The 23,828-nt window shown below is 37.5% G+C and overlaps 1 protein-coding gene across 7 annotated transcripts in view; it reads left to right on the top strand.

Moving 5' to 3' along the window:
* Positions 1 to 23,828, top strand: part of cacna2d3.L (calcium channel, voltage-dependent, alpha 2/delta subunit 3 L homeolog) — a 504,571-nt gene that overhangs the window by 206,130 nt on the left and 274,613 nt on the right. For all 7 annotated transcript variants that reach the window (XM_041590967.1, XM_041590966.1, XM_041590965.1 and 4 more), the window contains 2 exons: positions 7,838 to 7,927; positions 17,089 to 17,202. In XM_041590967.1, coding sequence (XP_041446901.1) covers positions 7,838 to 7,927; positions 17,089 to 17,202 — 204 coding nt within the window. The remainder of the gene's footprint in view (positions 1 to 7,837; positions 7,928 to 17,088; positions 17,203 to 23,828) is intronic.

The raw sequence follows: 23,828 nt of genomic DNA, 5'->3' as shown, positions 1-23,828 counted from the left end.
GGCACGGCTTACAAACTTGTAAAATGTTGCTTTAAGTGCTACTCTACCAGTGAATAAAGATTAATGGGTATAAAGGCAAGATTTCTGTATTCCAAGGTGTAGTCTAGTGTCAATCACATTAACAGACCCCCCCCCCCACAACAAACACACATATCTCTCGGCAGATGTTGCCTATTCCAGGAGCACCTTGTGTGGATTCATTGTGATGTGAGTGTTACAGATGGTGAATAGATATAACACAACATCCCTCATTGCACACAGGCCCCTTCTTCCTTGTTTAATGCATTTTATGATCTTTCATTCCTGTTTACTATTGAAAAGAGAGCAGAACCCACAGAAGCATTTCCATAAACAGTGAATCTTCCCCCAAACCCTCAGTGTTTGATGATAACGGCAATATTATGAAATCTTACGGCACCGGAGGAAAGTACCATTACTTTGCCAGAATATCTATTTATACATATAAAAGAGATTATGGAAAAAACAACAAAGGAAAAGAAAAGGCGTTTCATTAACTCATCGTTTTCTCTCCGTCCCAGAGCAGCAGCTGCTGATTGTCACGCTGCAAGCGACAAACATGGATTCATTAAAATTCATAGAGCATTAAATCCATTTTGAATACAATTTTGCATTGCCAACAAATAGAAGCGTTTTGCTTAATGTGTTCCTAGAGCGCAGCGCCTGCCCCTCTATTCCACTGAGATACAACGAGACGAGACGCTCTACGGCAGGACCATTCTCATCTCACAGGACAATCAATTCTTCTGCTTTTTCAACAGAATTTCTCCCAACTCAATCCACAGATGAGTCCAGTTTTGTTGGCCTTGGTACCCTCAGTGTAAATAACATGATTTCAGGAATATCAGTGATTTCAAATGGATTTAGAAATCATCATTCTCATTTAGATAACAAAGACTCACTTTATACATATCGATGGTGTAAAGCAGTTTAGGACTGGTCTACTGGGATACCAGGAAAACTCCCGGTGGGCCGAGGTGTCAGTGGGCCCCTTGCTTCAAACCATTTATCCTATTTCATGGTCATTCCCTATTTATTTATGGGAAAAAATGCTTAATAGTGGACTAAAGGAGGAATAAGAGTTTGAATAAGACTGGCATCCCAGTCCGACACTGGTGTAAAGCCTATCTACAAGGCTGCTCAGGCTCCTTTTGGGGCAGTATGTGACAACATTGGGGGTGCAGATGTGGAAGATTTGGAGACGTAGGCAAGACGGACACTGGTATCTGTACCAGCCCAAGGCAGGAGATTGCACCCGGACCCACACCCTCTCAGGGCCCGCCAGACAATCGCTCCGGAATCCAGCGTGCAAATTGTGTCCGGAGGAGGGTTCACCCAGGAACTACCGTACTAGTTCTGTTACTGGCCCAAGTTGTGACCACAACCCTATAACAGTGAAGATCTCCAAATATGCCCCCAGTATCTCCCCATTTTCTCTTCTGCTGATTCTCAGCACACGCTTTCCTGAGCTTAGGGACCCACTCAGAGTATACAGTATATATATACAATATAACAGTTACAATATACAGTATATATACAATATAACAGTCACAATATACAGTATATATACAATATAACAGTTACAATATACAGTATATATACTAGGGATGCACCGAATCCAGGATTCGGTTCGGGATTCGGCCAGGATTCGGCCTTTTTCAGCAGGATTCGGATTCGGCCGAATCCTTCTGCCCGGCCGAACCGAATCCGAATCCTAATTTGCATATGCAAATTAGGGTCAGGGAGGGAAATTGCGTGACTTTTTGTCAGAAAACAAGGAAGTAAAAAATGTTTTCCCCTTCCCACCCCTAATTTGCATATGCAAATTAGGGTTCGGATTCGGTTCGGTATTCGGCCGAATCCTTTGTGAAGGATTCGGGGGTTCGGCCGAATCCAAAAAAGTGGATTCGGTGCATCCCTAATATATACAATATGACAGTTACAATATACAGTATATATACAATATGACAGTTATAATATACAGTATATATACAATATAACAGTTACAATATACAGTATATATACAATATAACAGTTACAATATACAGTATATATACAATATAACAGTTACAATATACAGTATATATACAATATAACAGTTACAATATACAGTATATATACAATATAACAGTTACAATATACAGTATATATACAATATAACAGTTACAATATACAGTATATATATATATATATATATATATATATATATATATATATATATGTGTGTGTGTATATATATATAAATATATATATATATATATATATATATATATATATATATATATATATATATATATATATATATATATATATATATAGTAAATTTAGACACAGTGCACACAGACCTGTTGGTGCGGTTTTTCTTTATGCTTATATATATATATATATATATATATATATAAACACAATATAACAGTCACAATATACAGTATATATACAATATAATTGTTACAATATACAGTATATATACAATATAACAGTTACAATATACAGTATATATACAATATAACAGTTACAATATACAGTATATATACAGTAAAACCGTTACAATATACAGTATATATACAATATAACAGTTACAATATACAGTGTATATATACAATATAACAGTTACAATATACAGTATATATACAGTAAAACCGTTACAATATACAGTATATATACAATATAACAGTTACAATATACAGTATATATACAATATAACAGTTACAATATACAGTATATATACAACAGGTACAATATACAGTATATATACAATATAACAGTTACAATATACAGTATATATACAATATAACAGTTACAATATACAGTATATATACAATATAACAGTCACAATATACAGTATATATACAATATAACAGTTACAATATACAGTATATATACAATATAACAGTTACAATATACAGTATATATACAATATAACAGACACAATATACAGTATATATACAATATAACAGACACAATATACAGTATATATACAATATAACAGACACAATATACAGTATATATACAATATAACAGACACAATATACAGTATATATACAATATAACAGTTACAATATACAGTATATATACAACAGGTACAATATACAGTATACAGTATATACAATATAACAGTCACAATTTGCTAGAGATTGAATTAAACTTTATCTTAGGAAATACACTTACCCCTCGTGTTTTGCTTGCTTATGACTTTAAGGGGCTCAATATTTCTATTTCTTCTTTAATGTTCTTATCGGGCTCATTCAATACATAGGGTATATTAAAGAAGTAATATTTTTCTTTATTGTTCACACTCTGTCCCTTTAACACCCTTGGACACACACACGTCTCTGCTGCTAGGGGTGTAACAGCTCATTACACACGCTGATCTTGCATCGCTCTCAGTAACCCCATCAAAGTCTCACGGAGCAGAAGTCATTTGTTCAGTGAATGAAATGTGCCTTAGTGTCCTTTGCAGCAAACAACTGCACCCCCTGGATCCTCCTTTTTGATTAATGGAAGCCATTAAGGTTGTGACTAGTAAATAAATCACAGTTTGGTGAAGAAACTGCTCTTAAAGGAGAAAGAAAGTCACAAGCACTGGGTGTGCCAAAAGTTAGGCACCCCCAGTGATTGTATTCACCTCATACCCCAGTCCAGTGCTCCTGTTAGCAGAAAACTGCACCAGCGAGCACCTCGGAGTGATCCTCTCCTTCCGCTTCTTCTTTCTTCACTATCCTTGGGACAACGCATGTGCAGAAGAGTAAAAAGCCAGGAAAAAGCCTGGTGGGCCCTGACCCTCTTGGGCTCCCACCCACTCAGTCCACTTCTTCCCTGGCTGTGAACTGCGTGTGCCGATAGTGCCCCCCCACACACGTCACATCGGCAAGGAGTTGCGCTCACAGCTTTGCTGGGTGCCCTCACGCGGTTGTAAAAACAACGAAAACCACCAATACAAAACTTCGCCAGGTAAAAGTTGTTGAGGTCCTATAGAAGTCAGAGTGATATGATCCTATTGGACCATTTAAATCTTTAAACTTTTAAAGGTTTTCAGATTATTTTTGTCTCTTGGAATTGTCTGAAAAACCTTTAGAGGTTTTGGAGGTATTCCTAATTTTCAGAAGAATTTTCGTTTGTACTTTTCTTTATTCTGATCTTTTAATGAATCTCATGACATTCATAGTTTTAGAGTTTGTGAGTTTAGTCATGGTTTCAAAAACCACCATAATCTGACTTTTTGATACTGTATATAGGCCTCTAAGGGGCTGCCACCTTATTCTTCTGGGAATATGGTGTTAGTGAATATGGTGTTACTGAATATGGTGTTAGTGAATATGGTGTTAGCTAAAGAAAATAAGATGTTACAGGAAAGAACAACCTCATTCACCAGATGAATATTTACAGCCAAACCTTATCGCTCATGCTATTTGCATTTGCAGAGCTACCGAGCCACCTGAGAGTTACCCGAGTTTATACCAATGGGCAGTGGAGTTGAGGCGTATTCAGGATGTTATGCTGCCTCATATAGCACCATGCCTTTGTAACCCTTTCCTTACCACACTTTGTAGAGTCGGATCACACTCTTTTAAATAGTGATTGGGATGAGCAAATTTTTTCGCTATGATGAAATGTCCCTTTCCCCCAGAGCTCTTATTGCCCAGGTAGTGTAACCTGTCCCAATGTACGTCTATTTTAGATTATAGGTTGTAGCTCCCATGTGGCAGGCTCACGAGAAACACCTGTCCTCACACCAGGGACACACGAGGGTTGCAACAGGCAACCAACTGCTGATTTGAACACAGGGCAGCCTCTCCTTTTAATCGTGTCCAAGCTGAGCACAAACACAGTTTACTGAAGGAAATGTCTCTTAAATAAGAACAATTTAAAGGAGGACTAAACCCCCTACTGTAATAAGTCCCCACTGGCCCATCTCCGACTGGCCCCCTCCCTGCCTCCCCCCTGCTATATGTTACCCCAGAATTGTGTCCCCTGTAGTATTACTGCCGTAAATGCAGAGTGAGCGCAGTTTGATAGTGAACAGCTTATCGGCACATGCTCAGTTGGAGCAGTTTTCTGGATAGTTACAACTGCACATGCGCCGGAAGTGACGAAAATTGCAGAAGCGTCGGAAGAAGACCTGAAGATTACTGAACCCTCGCAAGATGGCGCCCGTGAGCTCTGTTATGCTCACTCTGCATTTGCGGTCAGTAATCCTACAGGGGACACAATTCTGGGGTAACACTTAGCAAGGGGAAGGCAGGGAGGGGGGCCAGTGGGGACTTATCACAGTGGGGGTCGAATTCTCCTTTAAGATTACAAAAAATCATTTGATCATTTTCAAATAAATGAACGCATTTTATATTTAAAAACATGCAATGAAATGAGAAAATATGATTTTAAAATGTTCCATTGTGCATAGACAATACATATTATACCCATATGTATAAATACAACTATACAGAGAGAGAGAGAATTGTCAATGATCATAAACAATATCCTCATTGTTCTGCCTATTTTCGGATTATTAAATGGTGGATTTACCCTTTAGCTGTGCAGTGAGTGGTGCAGTTAATGACATATGAACATTCAGGCTGAGAACATTGCATGTTTGGCAGTTTGACACAGTTTGTACTTTCAGTTATTAATTAGATAAACAAATCTGTCTCTGTCCAATGGGCTTTTCCACTGACAAAGTTGACAAAATCAAATTTAGAAAGGTGAATGGCTATACTGCAAACACTGGCCATGTTTATGATGACATACGGTATATCTACTTGTATAGTATTTCTCCTTCTCCAATATCACATTCACTATTCCATCAGGAATAAAATCCAAGTAATTATTATGAACATACCAAATACAGTCACCCTCACCTTCAAGATGCATAAAATGAAGGTTTAATGGGAAAGTTTACCTCTTGTATTCAGTTTCTAGTCTTCTACCATTGTGTATAAGTCATGTATAAGTCTAAGCCCTCTTTGGGGCCCATGACTCAGCAGTGTCGAGTAAAAATACAGATTATTGGGAGGTACCAGGCAAAATATTTGAACAGCGTATTCTGCAGTGTCGGAACAATTTAACCCAACAGTCTATGCTCCCAAACTCACATGCAGATGGCCTCGCAATAAACCTGCCTACACTCAAACAAATGCATTTTAAGGTGGACTTAAAGGGGTTCTTTTATATTAACTGTAAGTAGGACGTAGAGAGGGATATTCTGAGACAATTTGCAATTGGTTTTTATTACTTGTTTTTGAGTTATTTAGCTTTTTATTCAGCAGCTCTCCGGTTTGCCATTTCAGCCATTTGGTTGCTAGGGTCCCTATTACCTGGGCAACCATGCATTGATTTGAATAAGAGACTGGAATATGAATAGGAGAGGAACTAAATAGAAAAATGAGTAATAAAAAGTAGCAATAACAATAAATGTGTAGCCTTACAGAGCATTTGTTTATAGATGGGGTCAGTGACCCCCATTTGAAAGGCGGAAACAGTCAGAAGAAGAAGGCAAATAATTCAAAAATAATAAAAAATAAATAATACAGACAAATTGAAAAAATACTTCGAATTGGCCATTCTATAACAAACTAAAATAAACTTAAAAGTGAAACACTCCTTGAAGTTTTAAAGGAGAACCATATGATGTTAAAGACAACTTGGCCATAAATGCAAAGTACAATTCTGTTTGTAACTCAAAATGAGATGATTCAGCTCTAAATGTCTGTATCAAAAATGGGCAATCTTTCCAATGTCATTCACTGATTAACAAACTCCACAGGAAGTGGGATCTCACTGTTACAGGAAGAGGCCCACTGGGGCTTTAGTCTCTGGGCCCCCCGCCACTGTGCTCCGCTGCGCGCGTGCACTATGTTCTTCAGGCCCTGGGCCCTTCAAGCCATTCGTGGCAAGAAGAGGAACCACAGGGTGCGGATCTGGGCCGGCGGGGCCCACCGGGGTTTTTTTACCGGTGTCCCGTAGGGCCAGTCCGAACCTTGAAGCCCATGGTTGGTGTGTGGGCACGGTATTTGATATGAGCCAGAGGGACTTCATTAAATATAAAAACTATGATGTTTCCTCAAGTCATAGAGTTGCTGTATGGTAAGACCAAGAGAAGCTCTGTGGGTTATAACCTTCCCATAGATTCCACTATACTTGCTGATGTCACTTCCCAACCTCGTTTGGATAAAGGTGGCCATACACTGGCAGATTAAAGATGCTGATATGGGTTCTTTAGATTGATTGGGCAGCTTATCTGCCAGTGTATGGGGCTTCTGACAGGTCTCCCTGATCAATATTAGGCCAAAAATCAGCCAGATATTGATCGGGGAGGTTTGTTTTCTCTGGTGATCGAGGACAGCATGTGCTAGTTGATTTGGTCCTACGCCCCATCAGCGCCCATTCTCTTCATTGTAATCTGATTGTTTGGCCCTATGGCCGAGCGTTCAGATTAACCCAATATTGCCCTGCCGTTGGTGGGCATATTGGGGAAAGATCCTCTCGTTGGTCTACCTCGCCAAAGGAGTGGATCTTATTGTGTATGGTCACCCTTACCTACATGTACTACTGCGTCCTGTGAATGTATGATTAGTCATTGCACAATGTTGGTATTGGACAGGGAGCAAAGTGTTAGCTTCGTGTTCTGATTTAATGTCATGGATCTGCTGTACATCCGGCCTTGTATGTACGATGAACATATGACTAGGATGTAAGAAAAGAAAATGTGGAATTACAAACCTTGCTGACCTTCATCCCTTTATACACACTAATAGAGAACATTGATCAGGGATTTTTCAATGTCAGCTGCTGTTCTCATGTATTTTATTTGTATCTGTTTCAGCATTTCAGGGAACACTTGGACAAACTCTCTGCAAAAGGTATTGGAATGCTGGATATTGCCTTAAGTGAGGCTTTTGATTTGTTAAGTGAGGTAAGTACCAGTGTGTAGTTTCCATTCACACCACCTCAACCACATTTTGTTTCCAGTACTTATTTCATTTGTATCATCATGTAGATGGAAATATGTCATTGACTATTAATAAAGTTTATTTGGCTCAACAATGGACCTTGCCTCCAGGGAAAGTGTCTTGCGAAGTAACCAGGAAGTACAGCAACTGAGAGAGTGAGAGAAAGAGCCCTGTGAGGTAACCAGGAAGTACTTACAGCTACATACCTCCCAACATTTTGGAAGCAAAAAGAGGGACAAAAATAGTTTTCCTGCACGTAGCGCAGCAATTTTTTGACCACACCCCTTTCTGTGGACACGCCCCCTAATTACCATGTTTGTTTTACAAAATTTGGCAGGTTATGAAAGTTTGAAAATATTTCTCCTTATCTAAACTGTTTTTGTGTCTCAAAATTGTTACAAAGTATCTTATTTGCACCTGTTAGCTGTTCTGGGCTCTCTGCTAAAAGCCAATTAAGTGAGAAACTTTGTTTCTTTTTCTGGCTGTTCAGTGCAGAGAAAAGAGGGACTTTCCAGTACAAATGAGGGACTGCGGGTTGAGCTGTCAAACGAGGGACTGTCCCTCTGAAAAAGGGACAGTTGGGAGGTATGCAGCTAATGAGAGAGTGAGGGGGAGTGTCCTGTGAGGTAACCAGGAAGTACTTACAGCAAATGAGAGAGTGAGGGGGAGTGTCCTGTGAGGTAACCAGGAAGTACTTACAGCTAATGAGAGAGTGAGGGGGAGTGTCCTGTGAGGTAACCAGGAAATACTTACTTTCTGTACAAGTTATATACTGGGTTAGAGTAATTGTTATGGCACTTACTGGTGTGAGCTCATAACTTCAAAGAAGAACAGCGAGTATATATATATATATATATTACACAAAAGCCATGAATATCCTGTAAATTATATCCTTATAAACGGTGAGTTCTGATGTCATCAGTTATAAACGGTGAGTTCTGATGTCATTTCTGTCACATGACTCACTGAAACTTGTGTATTATAATAAATAAAGTACCCCCAGTTGCAAAATATAAGGATATTAGAAGTTACCTCGGAGTTCCATGACCTGTATAAAAACACTCGGCCTTCAGCCTCGTACTTTTATATGGTCATGAAACTCCTCGGTAACTTCTAATATCCTTATATTTTACAAGAGGGGGTACTTTATTCACTATATATAGTATAGTATAGAGTATGTAGTATATAAAGTGTCAGCTCACACACGAGAAATCAGAGGAAAGTTTCTAAATACTCCAGATGCAAACTCTATTAGAAATAGTGCTGCCCAATCAGAGTAAGACTTATACAGCCGTAACAGGACACTGTAAAGCAGCAGGGAATGGTTTATAGTATTTCATTATACAGGTATTGGACCTTTTATATATAATTCTTGGACCTGGGGGGTTTCTGAATAAGGGATTTTTCCATAACTTGGATCCACATACTTTGTCAACTAAAGAATCATTTAAATATAAAATAAACCCAATAGGAGTGTTCTTAAGGTGGCCATACACGGGCCGATAAAAGCTGCCGACAGACCAAGTCGGCAGCTTATTGGCCCGTGTATGGGGGCCCCCGACGGGCTTCCCCGATCGAGATCTGGCCGAAAGTCGGCCAGATCTCGATCGGATGGGGTTAAAAATCCCGTCGGATCGCGGCCGCATCTGTTCGTTGATGCGGTCCCGCGATCCGACCGCCCGTTTGGCGAACGCTAGGATCCGATCGTTGGGCCCTAGGGCCCACGATCGGATCAGCCCGATATTGCCCACCTCAAGGTGGGCATATCGGAGGGAGATCCGCTCGTTTGGCGACATCGCCAAACGAGCGGATCTATCCGTGTATGGCCACCTTTAGTTGGGATCAAGTACAAGCTAGTGTTTTATTATTACACAGAATAAGGAAATCAGTTTTAAATATTTAAATTATTTGATTAAAATGAAGTCTATGGGAGACGGCCTTTCCATAATGGATAATGGGTTTCCGGATAATGGGTCCTATACCTGTAGTTTGCAGCATCATCTGTTTCTTCTACATGTTTATTGTGTTAATGGGGTGGTTCCCTTTTCTAAATCCCTCTCTACCTCATACAAACAGTTAACTTAAAGGTGAACAAGCCCTTTAATCATGGTGCACTTCAGTTAGTAATATAGAAACAATAGTGTAAAGATAAACGGGTCTAGCCAAAGCTGCAGAAGACCTACATAGAAAACCCTGGTCCAAACCAAAATATCCACCACAGGGATATCAGTCACATCACAAGATTGCGCCCTTTCCAAATATTAGTAATAAGTTAATTAAGTAATAAAGTGTAGTGATAAGCGGATTTGTCCCATTTCACTTTGTTGAAAAATCTGCGAAACAGATAAAAAATGTGCGATATGCTGAAAAACTTGCAAAACGCATTGAAGTCAATAGGTGACAAATTTTTTGCACGCAACAATTTTTCACTCCAAATGCATTAAAGTCAATGGCCATTTTTTCTTGTGGCGACTTTTTTTGTCCAAATGCATTAAAGTCAATGGGCGTATTTTCATGTGGCGAAAAGGGATGGGCGAATTTGACCCGTTTTGTTATGCCAAAAATATGCCCCCGCCAATTAAAGTCTGTGGGGCAACATTTTTTTTTGAAGCGCTTCTTTTTTTTTTTTGACACACGACGCCATACATGTCTATGGGCGGCATTTTTGCGGCAAAACAAAGTGAAAAAATTTGCCCATCCCTAGTGGCAAGTTTTTTGTCCAAATGCATTAAATTCAATATGCGTATTTTTTTATGGCGACATTTTTGTCCAAATGCAATAAAGTCAATGGGCGTATTTTCTTGTGGCAAATTTTTTTGTCCAAATGCATTAAAGTCAGTGGGAGTTTTTTCTTATGACGACTTTTTTGTCCAAATGCATTAAAGTCAATGGGTGTTTTTTATATGGCAACTTTTTTTTCCAAATGCATTTAAGTCAATGGGCGTATTTTCTTATGATGACTTTTTTTTCCAAATGCATTAAAGTCAATGGGAGTGTTTTCTTATGGCGACTTTTCCCCCCCAAATGCATTAAAGTCAATGGGTGTTTTTTATATGGCAACTGTTTTTTTCCAAATGCATTAAATGAATGGTCGTAATTTCTTGTTGGACAATTTTTTTTTGTCCAAATGCATTAAAGTCAATGGGAGTTTTTTCTTATGGCGACGTTTTTTCCCCAAATGCATTAGTCAATGTGCGTTTTTTATATGGCAACTTTTTTTCCCCAAATGCATTAAAGTCAATGGGCGTTTTTTATATGGCAACTTTTTTTTCCAAATGCATTAATATGAATGGTCGTAATTTCTTGTTGGACAACTTTTTTTGTTCAAATGCATTAAAATCAATGGGCATTTTTTCTTATGGCTTCATTTTTGTCTTGGTGACTTTTTGGTCGTGCAGATTTTTTCCGCCGCAAATTTTTGCTGCAGTTTCGCAAAAACATTCGCAGATGGCCAAATGCGAAATTTCGCCACAGGTCCATGGCTGGTGAAAACATTTGCTCATCCCTAATAAAGAGAAATATTTCGGAGTACTTCTTTTTTTATCCACAGAGTAATACAAAATGTAAACCCGCTGAATGTGACATGAAAGCCACATTCCCACCATTTATAAATACGTCCTTGCGGCAGCAGCAGTTTATTCACAATCTCTGGGTTTCTGTTGCTAAAGATAGTGATAATTATGAGAATATTTTGGGCCATAAAGCTGAACTGGTGGGCGGCTCCTGTAACATTTTGCACTTTCTGTTTGTTTGTAATATTTTTAGATGACAGAACAAGGGTGTCATTGATAATTTGTGAAAATGTTATTTGGATGAAAAATCTTTCCGCATTAGATGTCAAAATAATGCCAGGCCTTTCTAGACGCTGCCATGTAGTGTGTGCACGCTTTTTGAATCTTTTTTGGAATTGGGTAAAGTAGTTTATTAAAGGGCACCAATCATGACCAAAATCATTTACTAAGTAAAAACACTGTGTGAAAGTTCAAGAAATCTGATTTTTAAAACAGTTAGAATTGTTTGTATAATGTAAATGATCAGCTCACTACTATTCCTTCTGCAAGATCTCCCCTATCTCCCCTGCAGAGGCAGCCATCTTGGATTTCACTGGCTCCTCCTACCTATATCTTCCCAGCCAACTGTAGCTCTGAAATCTCGCACATGCTCAGTTGAAATTCCTTGTTGCTTATCAACCCTTCTAAGTATGGAAGAGCACTGGGGCCAGCAAAAAAAAAAAAAAATTATGGTGAATTATGACTTTTAAAAGTCATAATTATAACTTTAAATCTCATAATTCTGACTTTTAAACTCATAATTATGACTTTAAAAAGTCGAAATTATGACTTTTAAAGGAGAAGGAAAGGTTAAAACTAAGTAAGCCTTATCAGAAAGGTCCATCTAAATATACCAGTAAACCCCCAAAGTAATGCTGCTCTGAGTCCCCTGTCAAAAGAAACACTGCATTTCTTTCCTTCTATTGTGTACTCATGGGCTTCTGCATCAGACTTCCTGTTTTCAGCTTAAACCTCATTGCCCTGGGCAAGAGCATGCTCAGTTTGCTCCTCTTCCCCCTCCCTTCCTTCTCTACTGTAATCTGAGCCCAGAGCAGGGAGAGACTCAGGCAGGAAGTGATGTCACACCACATTAATACTGCAGCTCCTATCCTAAACAAACAGAGAGTTTCTAGAGCTTTTTACTAAAAATGGTAAAACATTCTACAGAATAAATATAGCATTCTAGCTTGTACTATTGCAGCTAATCTATAGGCAATAAAATGCCTCCGTAGCTTTCCTTCTCCTTTAAACTCATAATTATGACTTTAAAAAGTCGAAATTATGACTTTTAATCTCAGAATTATGACTTTTAGTCTCATAATTATGACTTTAAAAAGTCGAAATTATGACTTTTAAACTCATAATTATGACTTTTATTCTCATAATTATGACTTTAAAAAGTCGAAATTATGATTTTTAATCTCATAATTATGACTTTTAAATCTCATAATTATGACTTTAAAAAGTCGAAATTATGATTTTTAATCTCATAATTATGATTTTTAAACTCATAATTATGACTTTAAAAAGTCTAAATTATGACTTTTAATCTCATTATTACAGAAGTACGGAAGAGCACTGGGGCCAGCAAAAAAAAAAAATTATGGTGAATTATGACTTTTAAAAGTCATAATTATGAGAATAAAAGTCATATTTTCGACTTTTTAAAGTCATAATTATGAGATTTAAAGTCATAATTATGAGATTTAAAAGTCATAATTATGAGATTAAAAGTCATAATTTCGACTTTTTAAAGTCATAATTATGAGAATAAAAGTCATAATTATGAGATTAAAAATCATAATTTCAACTTTTTAAAGTCATAATTACGAGTTTAAAAGTCATAATTATGAGATTTAAAGTCACAATTTCGACTTTTCATAATTATGAGGATAAAATTCATAATTATGAGATTAAAAGTCATAATTTCGACTTTTTAAAGTCATAATTATGAGATTTAAAGTCATAATTATGAGATTTAAAAGTCATAATTATGAGATTAAAAGTCATAATTTCGACTTTTTAAGGTCATAATTATGAGAATAAAAATCATAATTATGAGATGAAAAGTCATAATTTTGACTTTTTAAAGTCATAATTATGAGTTTAAAAGTCATAATTATGAGATTTAAAGTCATAATTATGACTTTTAAAAGTCATAATTCACCATAATTTTTTTTTTGCTGGCCCCAGTGCTCTTCCGTATCTAAGCTATTTTCAAATCATCCAAACCTGTGTGTTAGTTGCTGTTCAGTAGTGCTGCCACCTGCTGGAAGTTACTGTGTGCCCTTCATTTGCATAATGACATCACCAGCAGGGGACAAGATAGGGAAATCTCCTGATACTTCCAGTGGAGGAGTTTACTAAAACAAGGCATTCTGGGTAGAATACTCAAAGCAGTGTTACAATCTGAGCATGCTCCTGAAATTTGCATATTAGAGTCTCTGCTATAGTCACAGTATGGCCTCCCTCAGTGAAAGAACCCATTTGACAAAGTAAGGGATTTTTTTAAAACCTGCAGTTTTTTCAAAAAACTATATATGTAGTTTGATTAAACGTGTTTAGCTTGTACTGGTCAGATTGTTCATTTGTATTTGATTTTGGCTGTGATAGGTGCCCTTTAACAATGGCGGTTGGATCGATGCCACTTTTCTACAGATCTGCCATTTCAATGTTTCGACTTTCATCTCTTGACACTAATATATTCAAAATCTAAAAATATTCAGTCTTTTCAAGCACGTATTCAGTGTTAGTAAGTGCTCGAACAATATACACTGGTTTTTTTCTTTTTTAAATATCTCGTGGATCCTGTGGCAACTGCAATTATGTTTCGGCGAGGAATGGAATCTTTGCGGTGATTACATTTTTTTTTTCTTAGTCAATTAAATGGAATACTGTGACATTTCAAAGACTGCTAATCGCGCCCCAAATGCTATAAATGTCAGGAAGCATTGAATTTGGCTCCTAGAAACTGATGAGTCACTTTAAGTCTAATTGTAGTTCATCGTAAGACGTTTGTCATTGTGTTATTATTATTATTATGGAAACCCCCCCACGCTCACATGCTTGTCGGGAAAACATGTTGGAGACTTTTTCAAGTAATGTTACATTTTTGGACATTTTTTCTTTTGCTTTATTTGGAGGATTCGACTGCCTTAATAATTGTTATTACAGAATTAGACACTGCTAAATCAAAGTTTTTCTGGTACAGGGATGGGATCCGTTATCCGGAAACCCATTATCAAGAAAGCTCCGAATTATGGAACAACCATCTCCCATTGACTCTATGTTGTCCAAATAATCCAATTTTTTAAAAATGATTTCCTTTTTCTGTGTAATAATAAAACAGTAACTTGTACTTGATCCCAACTAAGATATAATTAATCCTTATTGGAAGCACAACCAGCCTATTTGGTTTATTTAATGTTTTTTATGATTTTCTAGTAGACTTAAGGTATGAAGATCCAAATTAGGGAAGATCCTTTATCCGGAAGCCCCCAGGTCCTGAGCATTCTGGATAACAAAATCAAAATCAAAAAGTTTGATAGGGATTGGGTATTACAAACTTGTGATGTGATAGTGTCCTCCTCTCAACACTTTGATGACCTGGCCTCCAGAACGCTGAACTAGATCCATCTTCTATAGTCTCGACCAATAATCAGACAGAACCTTGCTGGATGACACTGGAACCTGTTTGTCCCTGGCTATAGACTAGAACCAAAAATAGTTTATGATTATGTCTAAGGAGGCAAAGAAAATGAATTGTTAATTATTAACTATAAACAATTATTCTCAATCTTAGGTCCATAAACTGACCCTGAGACCTTTTTCCATTTGAAAACTGGATGAGATACTTGACTTTAGACAATGCCAAACTGGATGAGCACATATAAATTTTTGACACTCCTCTCTATACTTTCAATATCTTTCTTTTGCTACAATTGTGTCCTCTTTTGTTTTCTTAGTTTCTTTTTCCTATTCTGGATTTTGTTTTGCACTTCCACCAGCTTTGTATTTTTCTCCTTTCTCTCAGTTTGGTCATTTCTTCTCTCATTCACCTCCTTCAGTGTTTCATTTCTATTCTCAGTTATCTCCCTACTTCCTATCCCCAATGACTTTCTTGTCACTTCTTCAGTCTCTTAAAGGGGAAGTAAAGTCTAAAATAAAATGCTGAAATGCTGTATTTTGTATACTAAACATAAACATGAAGTTACTGCACCACAAGCCTAATCAAACAAATGATTTATGCTTTCAAAGTTGGCCACAGGGGGGTCACCATTTTGTAACTTTGTTATACATCTTTGCAAGACTAAGACTGTGCACATGCTCAGTGTGATCTGGGCTGCTTAGGGATCATCATAAATTATCAAAACAGCACAAGTCAAATAATATCTGCCAGAAGCCGATACAACAAGACTTAATTAGAATATACAGACTGCACTGGGTCCTGTGTTGTCATGTAATCTAATGTGGATTTTATAGTTTTTGTATTGTTTAATACAAACTTTCTCCAACTCTGCAGAACCAGTGGCTCCAAATAGAATCCCAGTTTATCTGTTTACATCTGGCTCCATGATCTTTGTCCCTGCAGCTGGAGTTGGAAACAGTAAAGGGGATGTAAAGGCAAAAATAAAATCCAATACAAATCTCTACACAGTCGCCGACTGCTCTACAGGGAAACAAACAAAGCGGCTTGAGTTCTGCATGGCTGGGAAGTAAGGCGAGGGCTCCCCCTGCTGTTCATAAGTATGATTGTTTCCTGCAGAGCAGTTAGGGACTGTCTGACAATTCCTATCCACAGCAGTAAATGAAGGAAGAATGTCACTGCATACAGTCAGGTTTCTTATAAAAACAGTACACATTTTCTAATTAAAGTATATTGGAGATAGCTTTCTTTTTCATTAAAGAAATTAAAAATGGGATTTTATTTTTTTGCCTTTACATGCCCTTTAACTCCTCTTTTCAGTAAGCACGTTTCCCTACATTTTTATATTCCGTCTATTTTCTTTCCCTATACCTCTCAGTATATAAACCTAGAGGCGCACCCCTGAGGAGCAGAGTAGTCATCTTGAGTTTAATTATGGGTTGTGATTATTTCCATTACTCCTAATTAGAACTGTCTAGTTGATCGTGGGTGGCCTCAATGTCCAAATTATAGAAGGCTCTACAATTTCAAGTGGGTTCCTTATGGAGGCTTGCTGTGGAGCACATCGCACTGTAACTGGTCAGTAAGTGCTGGGTTGTTTTTTTGTTGGATAAAAAGCTGAGTAGAGTAGATTGGATATAGAGTTAATACAGCTGACCCGCAAGGATTGGCCAAGCTACCATGAAGTGTGGTGTCCTGATTTATGGTGCAAAAAACATGCTTACCCCACACTGGTTTATCTTGTGCACATTTTGTGGCCTAAACAAAAAGAACAGAAATGTACTTACAGTGAGGAATGAAATTGTGCCTTGTACTGAAATTGCCATTTGTTGACCCCCTTCATGTCTGCTTAGTCGAAACCTGCATTTTGACTGTGAATCGACTTTGAAAAGAACAAGAGGGTCATATGAGTTTTTTGTCTTTGCAGTTCAACCATTCGGGAGAAGGAAGTATTTGTAGTCAAGCCATAATGCTTATTGCAGATGGAGCAGTCGACACATACGACAACATATTTGCCAAGTACAACTGGCCGGACAGAAAGGTGAGTAGCCCAGACTGGCAGAGAGAAGCCACAGCCAGCATCTAAAGGCTTTCTATTCGGCATGGCTGAGTGTTTCATGGCCACAAGGTGGAAGCAGGGGATTTGGTTTTTGATTAAAAAGACAATATATGGAAGATAAAGACATCTGTTGCCAATTAGAGACGACCATATGTAATACAGACAGAAAAGGAGGAATGTTCTTTCTCGTGGTTTAACACTTTCCAGTAGCAGAAACTTTAAATCCCAAACCCGACACAATCATTTATTTTTATGCACAGTTTTTTTTCCCTGCTGTTTCATGTGTTGCACTTTAAACGTTTTATGACCCTGAAAGATCTATGTGCAATTTAACAGGAGAATTTAAAGCACCTTCAAACATCTCACCCTACACCTAGGGTTTTTTTTATCAAAATCCAAAAATATCTCATAATTTTCTGAAAGTTACCCCGACCATATCCGCACAGGTTTTTATCCCTTATTTATCAATACATGTTTTCTGAAAATTTCCTGTATGGGAAAAAAATAGATTTTTCTGATTTTCCGCCTGATTTTTTTCGGATTTTTGCCCAAAAACCACAAGATCTTCGGATTATTGCACAAAACCCAGCGTAGATCAGGATATCTTTGGGACTTCTTCCTTTGACTTATATACAACCTCGGCAGGTCTGAGATGCCTGATTTATACATTTACATTTTTTCCATCCTCGGGGTATACATTGGCGGAACTACCGGGGGAGCAGGGGGTGCGAGCGGGCCCACACCCCCTCAGGGCCCCCCGGCAGCCCGCGCGCCACTGAAACTGCAGGCCGTACGGAGGGGGCGGGGCCCGGTTGCGCGTCACGGTATAATAAATCCTGAAAAATTCAGGGTTTTTTTCCCCACACAAAATTTGGATTTTATAGTTAAAAAAACTCAAATTTTTCGAGTTTTTGGCATTCGGACTTTAATAACCCTCTAGAGTTTAGCAAAGTGCTATGATGCCAGACAGTTCCCATGGAACCAAATCTGACAGAACGATGTCTAACTCTGAACTGGTACAAACCCTAATTATACTCTGTGTAACCAACAGACTGACTGATGCTTGGTGATCGCTCCTCATATGACAGTTATAGACAATAAACTTTAGGCCTTATTCATAACCCATTAAAATGACTTTGGTAACATTTTGTAAGGGTGGTGATGGCCCTGCCAAGTAGTATGGAGCACCATGATTTGTGACGGAATGGCTGGTTTACAGTTAGGGGCATATTTATCAAGGGTCGAATTTCGAATTGAAAATACTTCGAAATTCTAATTCAAAAAGACCAACCGAAATTAAGTCGAATTTTTTTTTTGGTCGAATAGGTCCATATTCAGCCGAATTCGAATTGTATGAATCAAAGGAATAGAGCATTCGATCGAATTCGATTCGAAGTTTTTTCCCAAAAAAACGTTGATTTTTCAAAGTCCACCAATTGACTCCACATAGGTTCTAGGAGGTTCCTCATAGGCTAAAACAGCAATTCGGCAGGTTTTAGATGGAGAATGGTCAAAGTTGAATTTTTAAAGAGAGAGAACATGATAAATTTTGATATTCGAATCGAATTTGGACTATTCCCTAGTCGAAGTACACAAAAAATAACTCAAAATTCGATTTTATTTTATTTTATTCGAAAATTCACCTCGACCTTTGATAAATCTGCCCATTAGTGACAGAAAATATTCTAGGGATTATAATTCTGCATCACTAAAAAAGTAATAAAGAAATGCTGTATAGTAGGGGGAAGGATAAATCAAATACTAGTCTGTATAGGAAAATAGAATAATAATAATAATAATAATAATAATAAAAGATGTAGGTTAAACTGAAATGTTAAAGGTTGAGATAGAACATTAAAGGATAAGTAAACCTTTAAGGTTTGTGAATGTAGAATGGATGAGGGGGCTATTCTAAGCACTTTAGTCATTTACATAAGTTATTTATTTATTTTTTATTCCAAGATATTAAGGGATACATGTACTATTAATATGAATTAATTCTGTTAGAAGAGCGCCACCTGCTGGTCAGAGCAGCCTCTTTCTTTCTCCTGACAACTTCCTTGACTACTTGGAAACTGACCAGCAGGTGGCGCTGTTGGAATAAAACATTAACAGTACATGTATCCCTTAATATCTTGGAATAAAACAAAATAAATAATGAATGCTTAGAATAGCACTCGCATCAATTTTACACTGACTTATTTTAAAAGTTTACTTACCCTTTAAGGATGTATTTACTGAAACTCAAATTTTTCTATTAAAACAAAGACGACCTAACTCCCATCCACGAATTTACCAACAAATCAGCGCGAAAACGTCTGTGCTTGAAAAGTCTTGACAAAATTGTGCAACAATTAGAATCGTATGACATTTTTGGATTCTTCGCTCTAACCGTTCGACTTTTTCGAGTTGTTTCGAGCCGAAAACCCAGAGTTTTTCGTATTATCGCACGAAAACCAGCGCCGATCCCGGAGTCAAGAAAAATCATCGAATCGTAAAAGGGTTATCTGCCATTGACTTCTACATGACCTTGACTTGTTTTAGCTAGAGTATTTTCCAATTCGGATTGTTAGCAGCTTCGGGGTATAATAAATCTAAAACAATTCTAGGTTTTTTTGGCCTCTACAAATTCAAGTTTTTCCAGACCAGAAAAAAATCCAGGTTTAATAAATAGGCCAGTAAATATTAAGGTCAGTTTTGGAGGCCCTGTATAGAGAAAGTTATTAATTAAACAGAAAATGTCCAGAGAAATGGAACTCTGACGGCTCCAAGACCTTAAAGGAGAAGGAAAGCTACCGAGGCAGTTTATTGCCAATAGATTAACCACAATATTAGTAGTAGAATGCTTTACCATACAAAAACATACAAGCAATGGTGTGTGGCTTTATCCTTGAAAAATATATAAATTCAAAATAAAGAATAAGAATAAATTGTAAATTGTGAAATGGTGCCTCACCAGGGCAACCACCCAGTCCAAGGGTTGCCAATCAGTTTTCTTCAATATGTAAGATCTAAAATACGGTGATATCCATTTGCTTGTAATGTAGTAGCCCAAATATTATTGAATTAAAAAAGACTTTATTAGGACAAATATAATACTAACGCATTTTGTGCCTGAATGGGCACTTACTCATTGAATGCTTTAACATGCCTGAGTAAACAGTTCTAGAACCCCTTTTTGTAAGCTTTCTCTGTTTGTTTAGGATAGCAGCTGCCATATTAGCTTGGTGTGATGTCACTTCCTGCCTGAGTCTCTCCCTCCTCACTCATAGCTCTGGGCTCAGATTACAGGAGGAAGGGGAGAGGAGCAAACTGAGCATGCTCAAGCCCTAGCCCTGGAGGTTTAAGCTGAAAACAGTTAGTCTGATACAGAAGCCCATGAGTACACAATAGAAGGAAAGAAATGTGCTGTTTCTTTTGACAGAGGACTCAGAGCAGCATTACTTTGAGGGGTTACTGGAGTATTTATATAGACCTTTCTGATAAAGCTCACTTACTTTTAGCCTTTCCTTCTCCTTTAAAGTGGTGGTTCACATTTATGTTGACTTTTAGAATGTTATAAAATGGGCAATTCTGGGATATGGTTTTTTCAATTATTTGCCTTTTTCTACTATTTCCAGCTTTAAAATGGGAGGGGGGGTCACTGACCCCATCTATAAAAACAAATGCTCTGTGAGACTACAAATGTATTGTTATTGTTACTTTTTATCAAATCAATGCATGGTTGCTAGGGGGATTTGGAACCTAGCAACCATGTGTTGATTTGAAAAAAGAATAGTTCTGATCAACTATATAAAATGATGTAGCAGAGCTCATAAAGACAGCATTTCTGAAATTGGGATAGACCCAGGACACACAGCTGATACTTTATACAAAAACTGTCTACCCCTCATATCTTACTGTGTTTTAAAGGGAAGATAATACTTCTGAAACATAAGGTACTGTATATTTTCCCTTTTAATACAGTATATGTTAATAAGCAGTTGACACCATTTATTATCTCTCAATATTCAGGGGGGATTGTGGGAGCTGTAGTTTAGCAGCAGTGGCGTAATGTTCTCATATCGTTTTTGGCCCTTTGCCGGTTCTGATTTTTTTTTTATTGACCACATTTCCAGAAAATCCATCCAGAATCAGGATGATGTACGACCATATCTGGGAGTCGTTGCACAAAGCCATACATATTAAATTTACCAGCGCAGAACAATAAATCTCTGCTTAACCGTCAGTATCACTTTGTTACAATCGTCCAGTTTTTGGTCTTGTCATTAGAGAGCGCATTAAATTGAATCCACTAGAAATCACTTGCTAAGCACCTCGATATTCCCACCAAACTGCTCAATCGAAGGGTCAGGCCACATAACATAAAGTTTTATGTAGACTGAGATCTCCTGAGTCCATCTGTAACTGCCTCTTATTCCTGTAGATTTGTGTGTTTCTTAATTATTTACCCTTTTCCTTTTATCCTTTATCCATTATTTTATTTTCAGCCTCTGATTAAGCTGACATTTTAAATGGGTCCAGTCGTTAGGGTCAAACTCTTTTAGGATTAGTAGGAAAGAGCAGTGATATTGTCAGATGATTTGCAATGGGGCGTCACCTTTTTATTATATTTGGGGTTCTAGAATTATTTAACATTTGGTGTAGCAGCCCTCTGTTTTGGAATTTCAGCAGCTATCTGGTTGTTATCTAATTTTCCTTAGCAACCAGGCTGCGGGTCGAGTGTGACACTTCAGTCTCCTGAACAGAGGTGTTGTAAGCCTTGTGACAATTCACAAGTATTGCACCTGTTAAACAGAATGCTCGGGACCTGGAGTTTTCCGGATAACAAATCTTTCCATGATTTGAAGTCTACTAGAAAATCATGTAAACATTAATGGGTTTTTTTTTAATCAAAAGTGAAGTGTTTTATTTTACTTAAAGGAGAAGGAAAGTTACAGAGGCAGTTTATTTCCAAGAGATTAGCCACAATAGTGCAAGCTATAACACTATATTTATTTATGTAGAATGCTTTACTATACCTGCATAAACAGCTCTAGAAGCTCTCTCTGTTTGTTTAGGATAGCAGCTGCCATATTAGCTTAGTGTGGCATCACTTCCTGCCTGAGTCTCTCCCTGCTCACTTATAGCTTTCGACTCAGATTACAGTAGGGAGAGGAGGAGGAGAAGGGGAGAGAAGCAAACTGAGCATGCTCAAGCCCAAGCCCTGGAGGTTTAAGCTGAAAACAGGAAGTCTGATACAGAAGCCCATGAGTCCACAATAGAAGGAAAGAAATGTGCTGTTTCTTTTGACAGTGGACTCAGAGCAGCATTACTTTGAGGGGTTACTGGTGTATTTATATAGACCTTTCTGATAAAGCTTACTTACTTTTAGCCTTTCCTTCTCCTTTAAGAAACAACTTGAATGTGAAAAACTTGATTGTGCGAGTTCGAGTCCCACAACCCGAAAACTTTTATTAATCGATTTTTCACCAAAAAAATATTCTAAGACAATTTGCAATTGTTTTTCATTTTTTATTATTTGTGGTTTTTGAACTATTTAGCTTTTTATTCAGCAGCTCTCAAGTTTGCAATTTGGTGTATTTTGGATTCAAGCTATTTTCAGGGTAGGGGCATAATAAATATCGAATATTAGAGTTATCGATTCAAGTTTTTTTTTGAGTAAACTGAAAATATGAGTTTTGACCAAAAAATACAACTGGACAACTCGAATTATTGAAAAAGAAAAAGAAAAAAACTTGACCCTTAATAAATCTGCACCTAAATAAACCCTAGGCTGGTTTTGCTTCCAATAAAGATTAATTATATCTTAGTTGGGATCAAGTACAAGCAAACATTCTGGATAACAGATCCCATGCCTGTAAAGATTAAAGCAAGAACATTTTAGTACATACATTGCTAAGTCCCTGAGCTGGCAACATCTTGAACACCACAGTTTATATCATTATATTACACAAGATCCATAAATGAAATCCTTATAAACGGTGCTCAGTGATGTCATCAGTTATAATCAGAGATTAGTGATGTCATTACTGTCACATGACTCACTGAAATTTGTGTATTATAATAAATAAATTCCCCCTGTTGCAAAATATGAGGATATTAGAAGTCAACTCGGAGTTCCATAACCTGTATAAAAGCACTTGCCTTCAGCCTCGTACTTTTATATGGTCATTTAACTCCTCGGTAACTTATAAAATCCTTATATTTTACAATGGGGGGAATATTTTTTAATATAGATATGGAGAACTTGCCTTAATTTCCCTGGCATTCGAGTTGGCTCAATGAGTTAAAAGACTGTTGCTGGAAATAATGATTGAACCCAATGACTTTGCCTTTCCAATGCCGGAATTCGAAACACGTTTTGTCTTTCGTGGCACATGTTTATAGCGTTTGTATTTGTTTGTAATTAAATATAACGATTGCCTGATTTTGGGGAGCTTTGTTAGTTTGTACCAGGTTTTACCAATTTCCAATGTTGCCTGAGAAATGAATGTGCTCCAGTGATGTCACCACGGAGGCGTTTGATGTTCTTCAGACAAGTCCGTGCCATCATCACCAACAGAGAATATTTGGATCTCATTTATTGCGGAGTCTGATTAAAGGAT

This window comes from Xenopus laevis, chromosome 4L (genome assembly GCF_017654675.1).
Source record: "Xenopus laevis strain J_2021 chromosome 4L, Xenopus_laevis_v10.1, whole genome shotgun sequence".
In the NCBI taxonomy this organism is placed as follows: domain Eukaryota; kingdom Metazoa; phylum Chordata; class Amphibia; order Anura; family Pipidae; genus Xenopus; species Xenopus laevis.
Note: the sequence above shows the minus strand (reverse complement) of the source record. Positions and strands in the feature narration are given on the sequence as shown.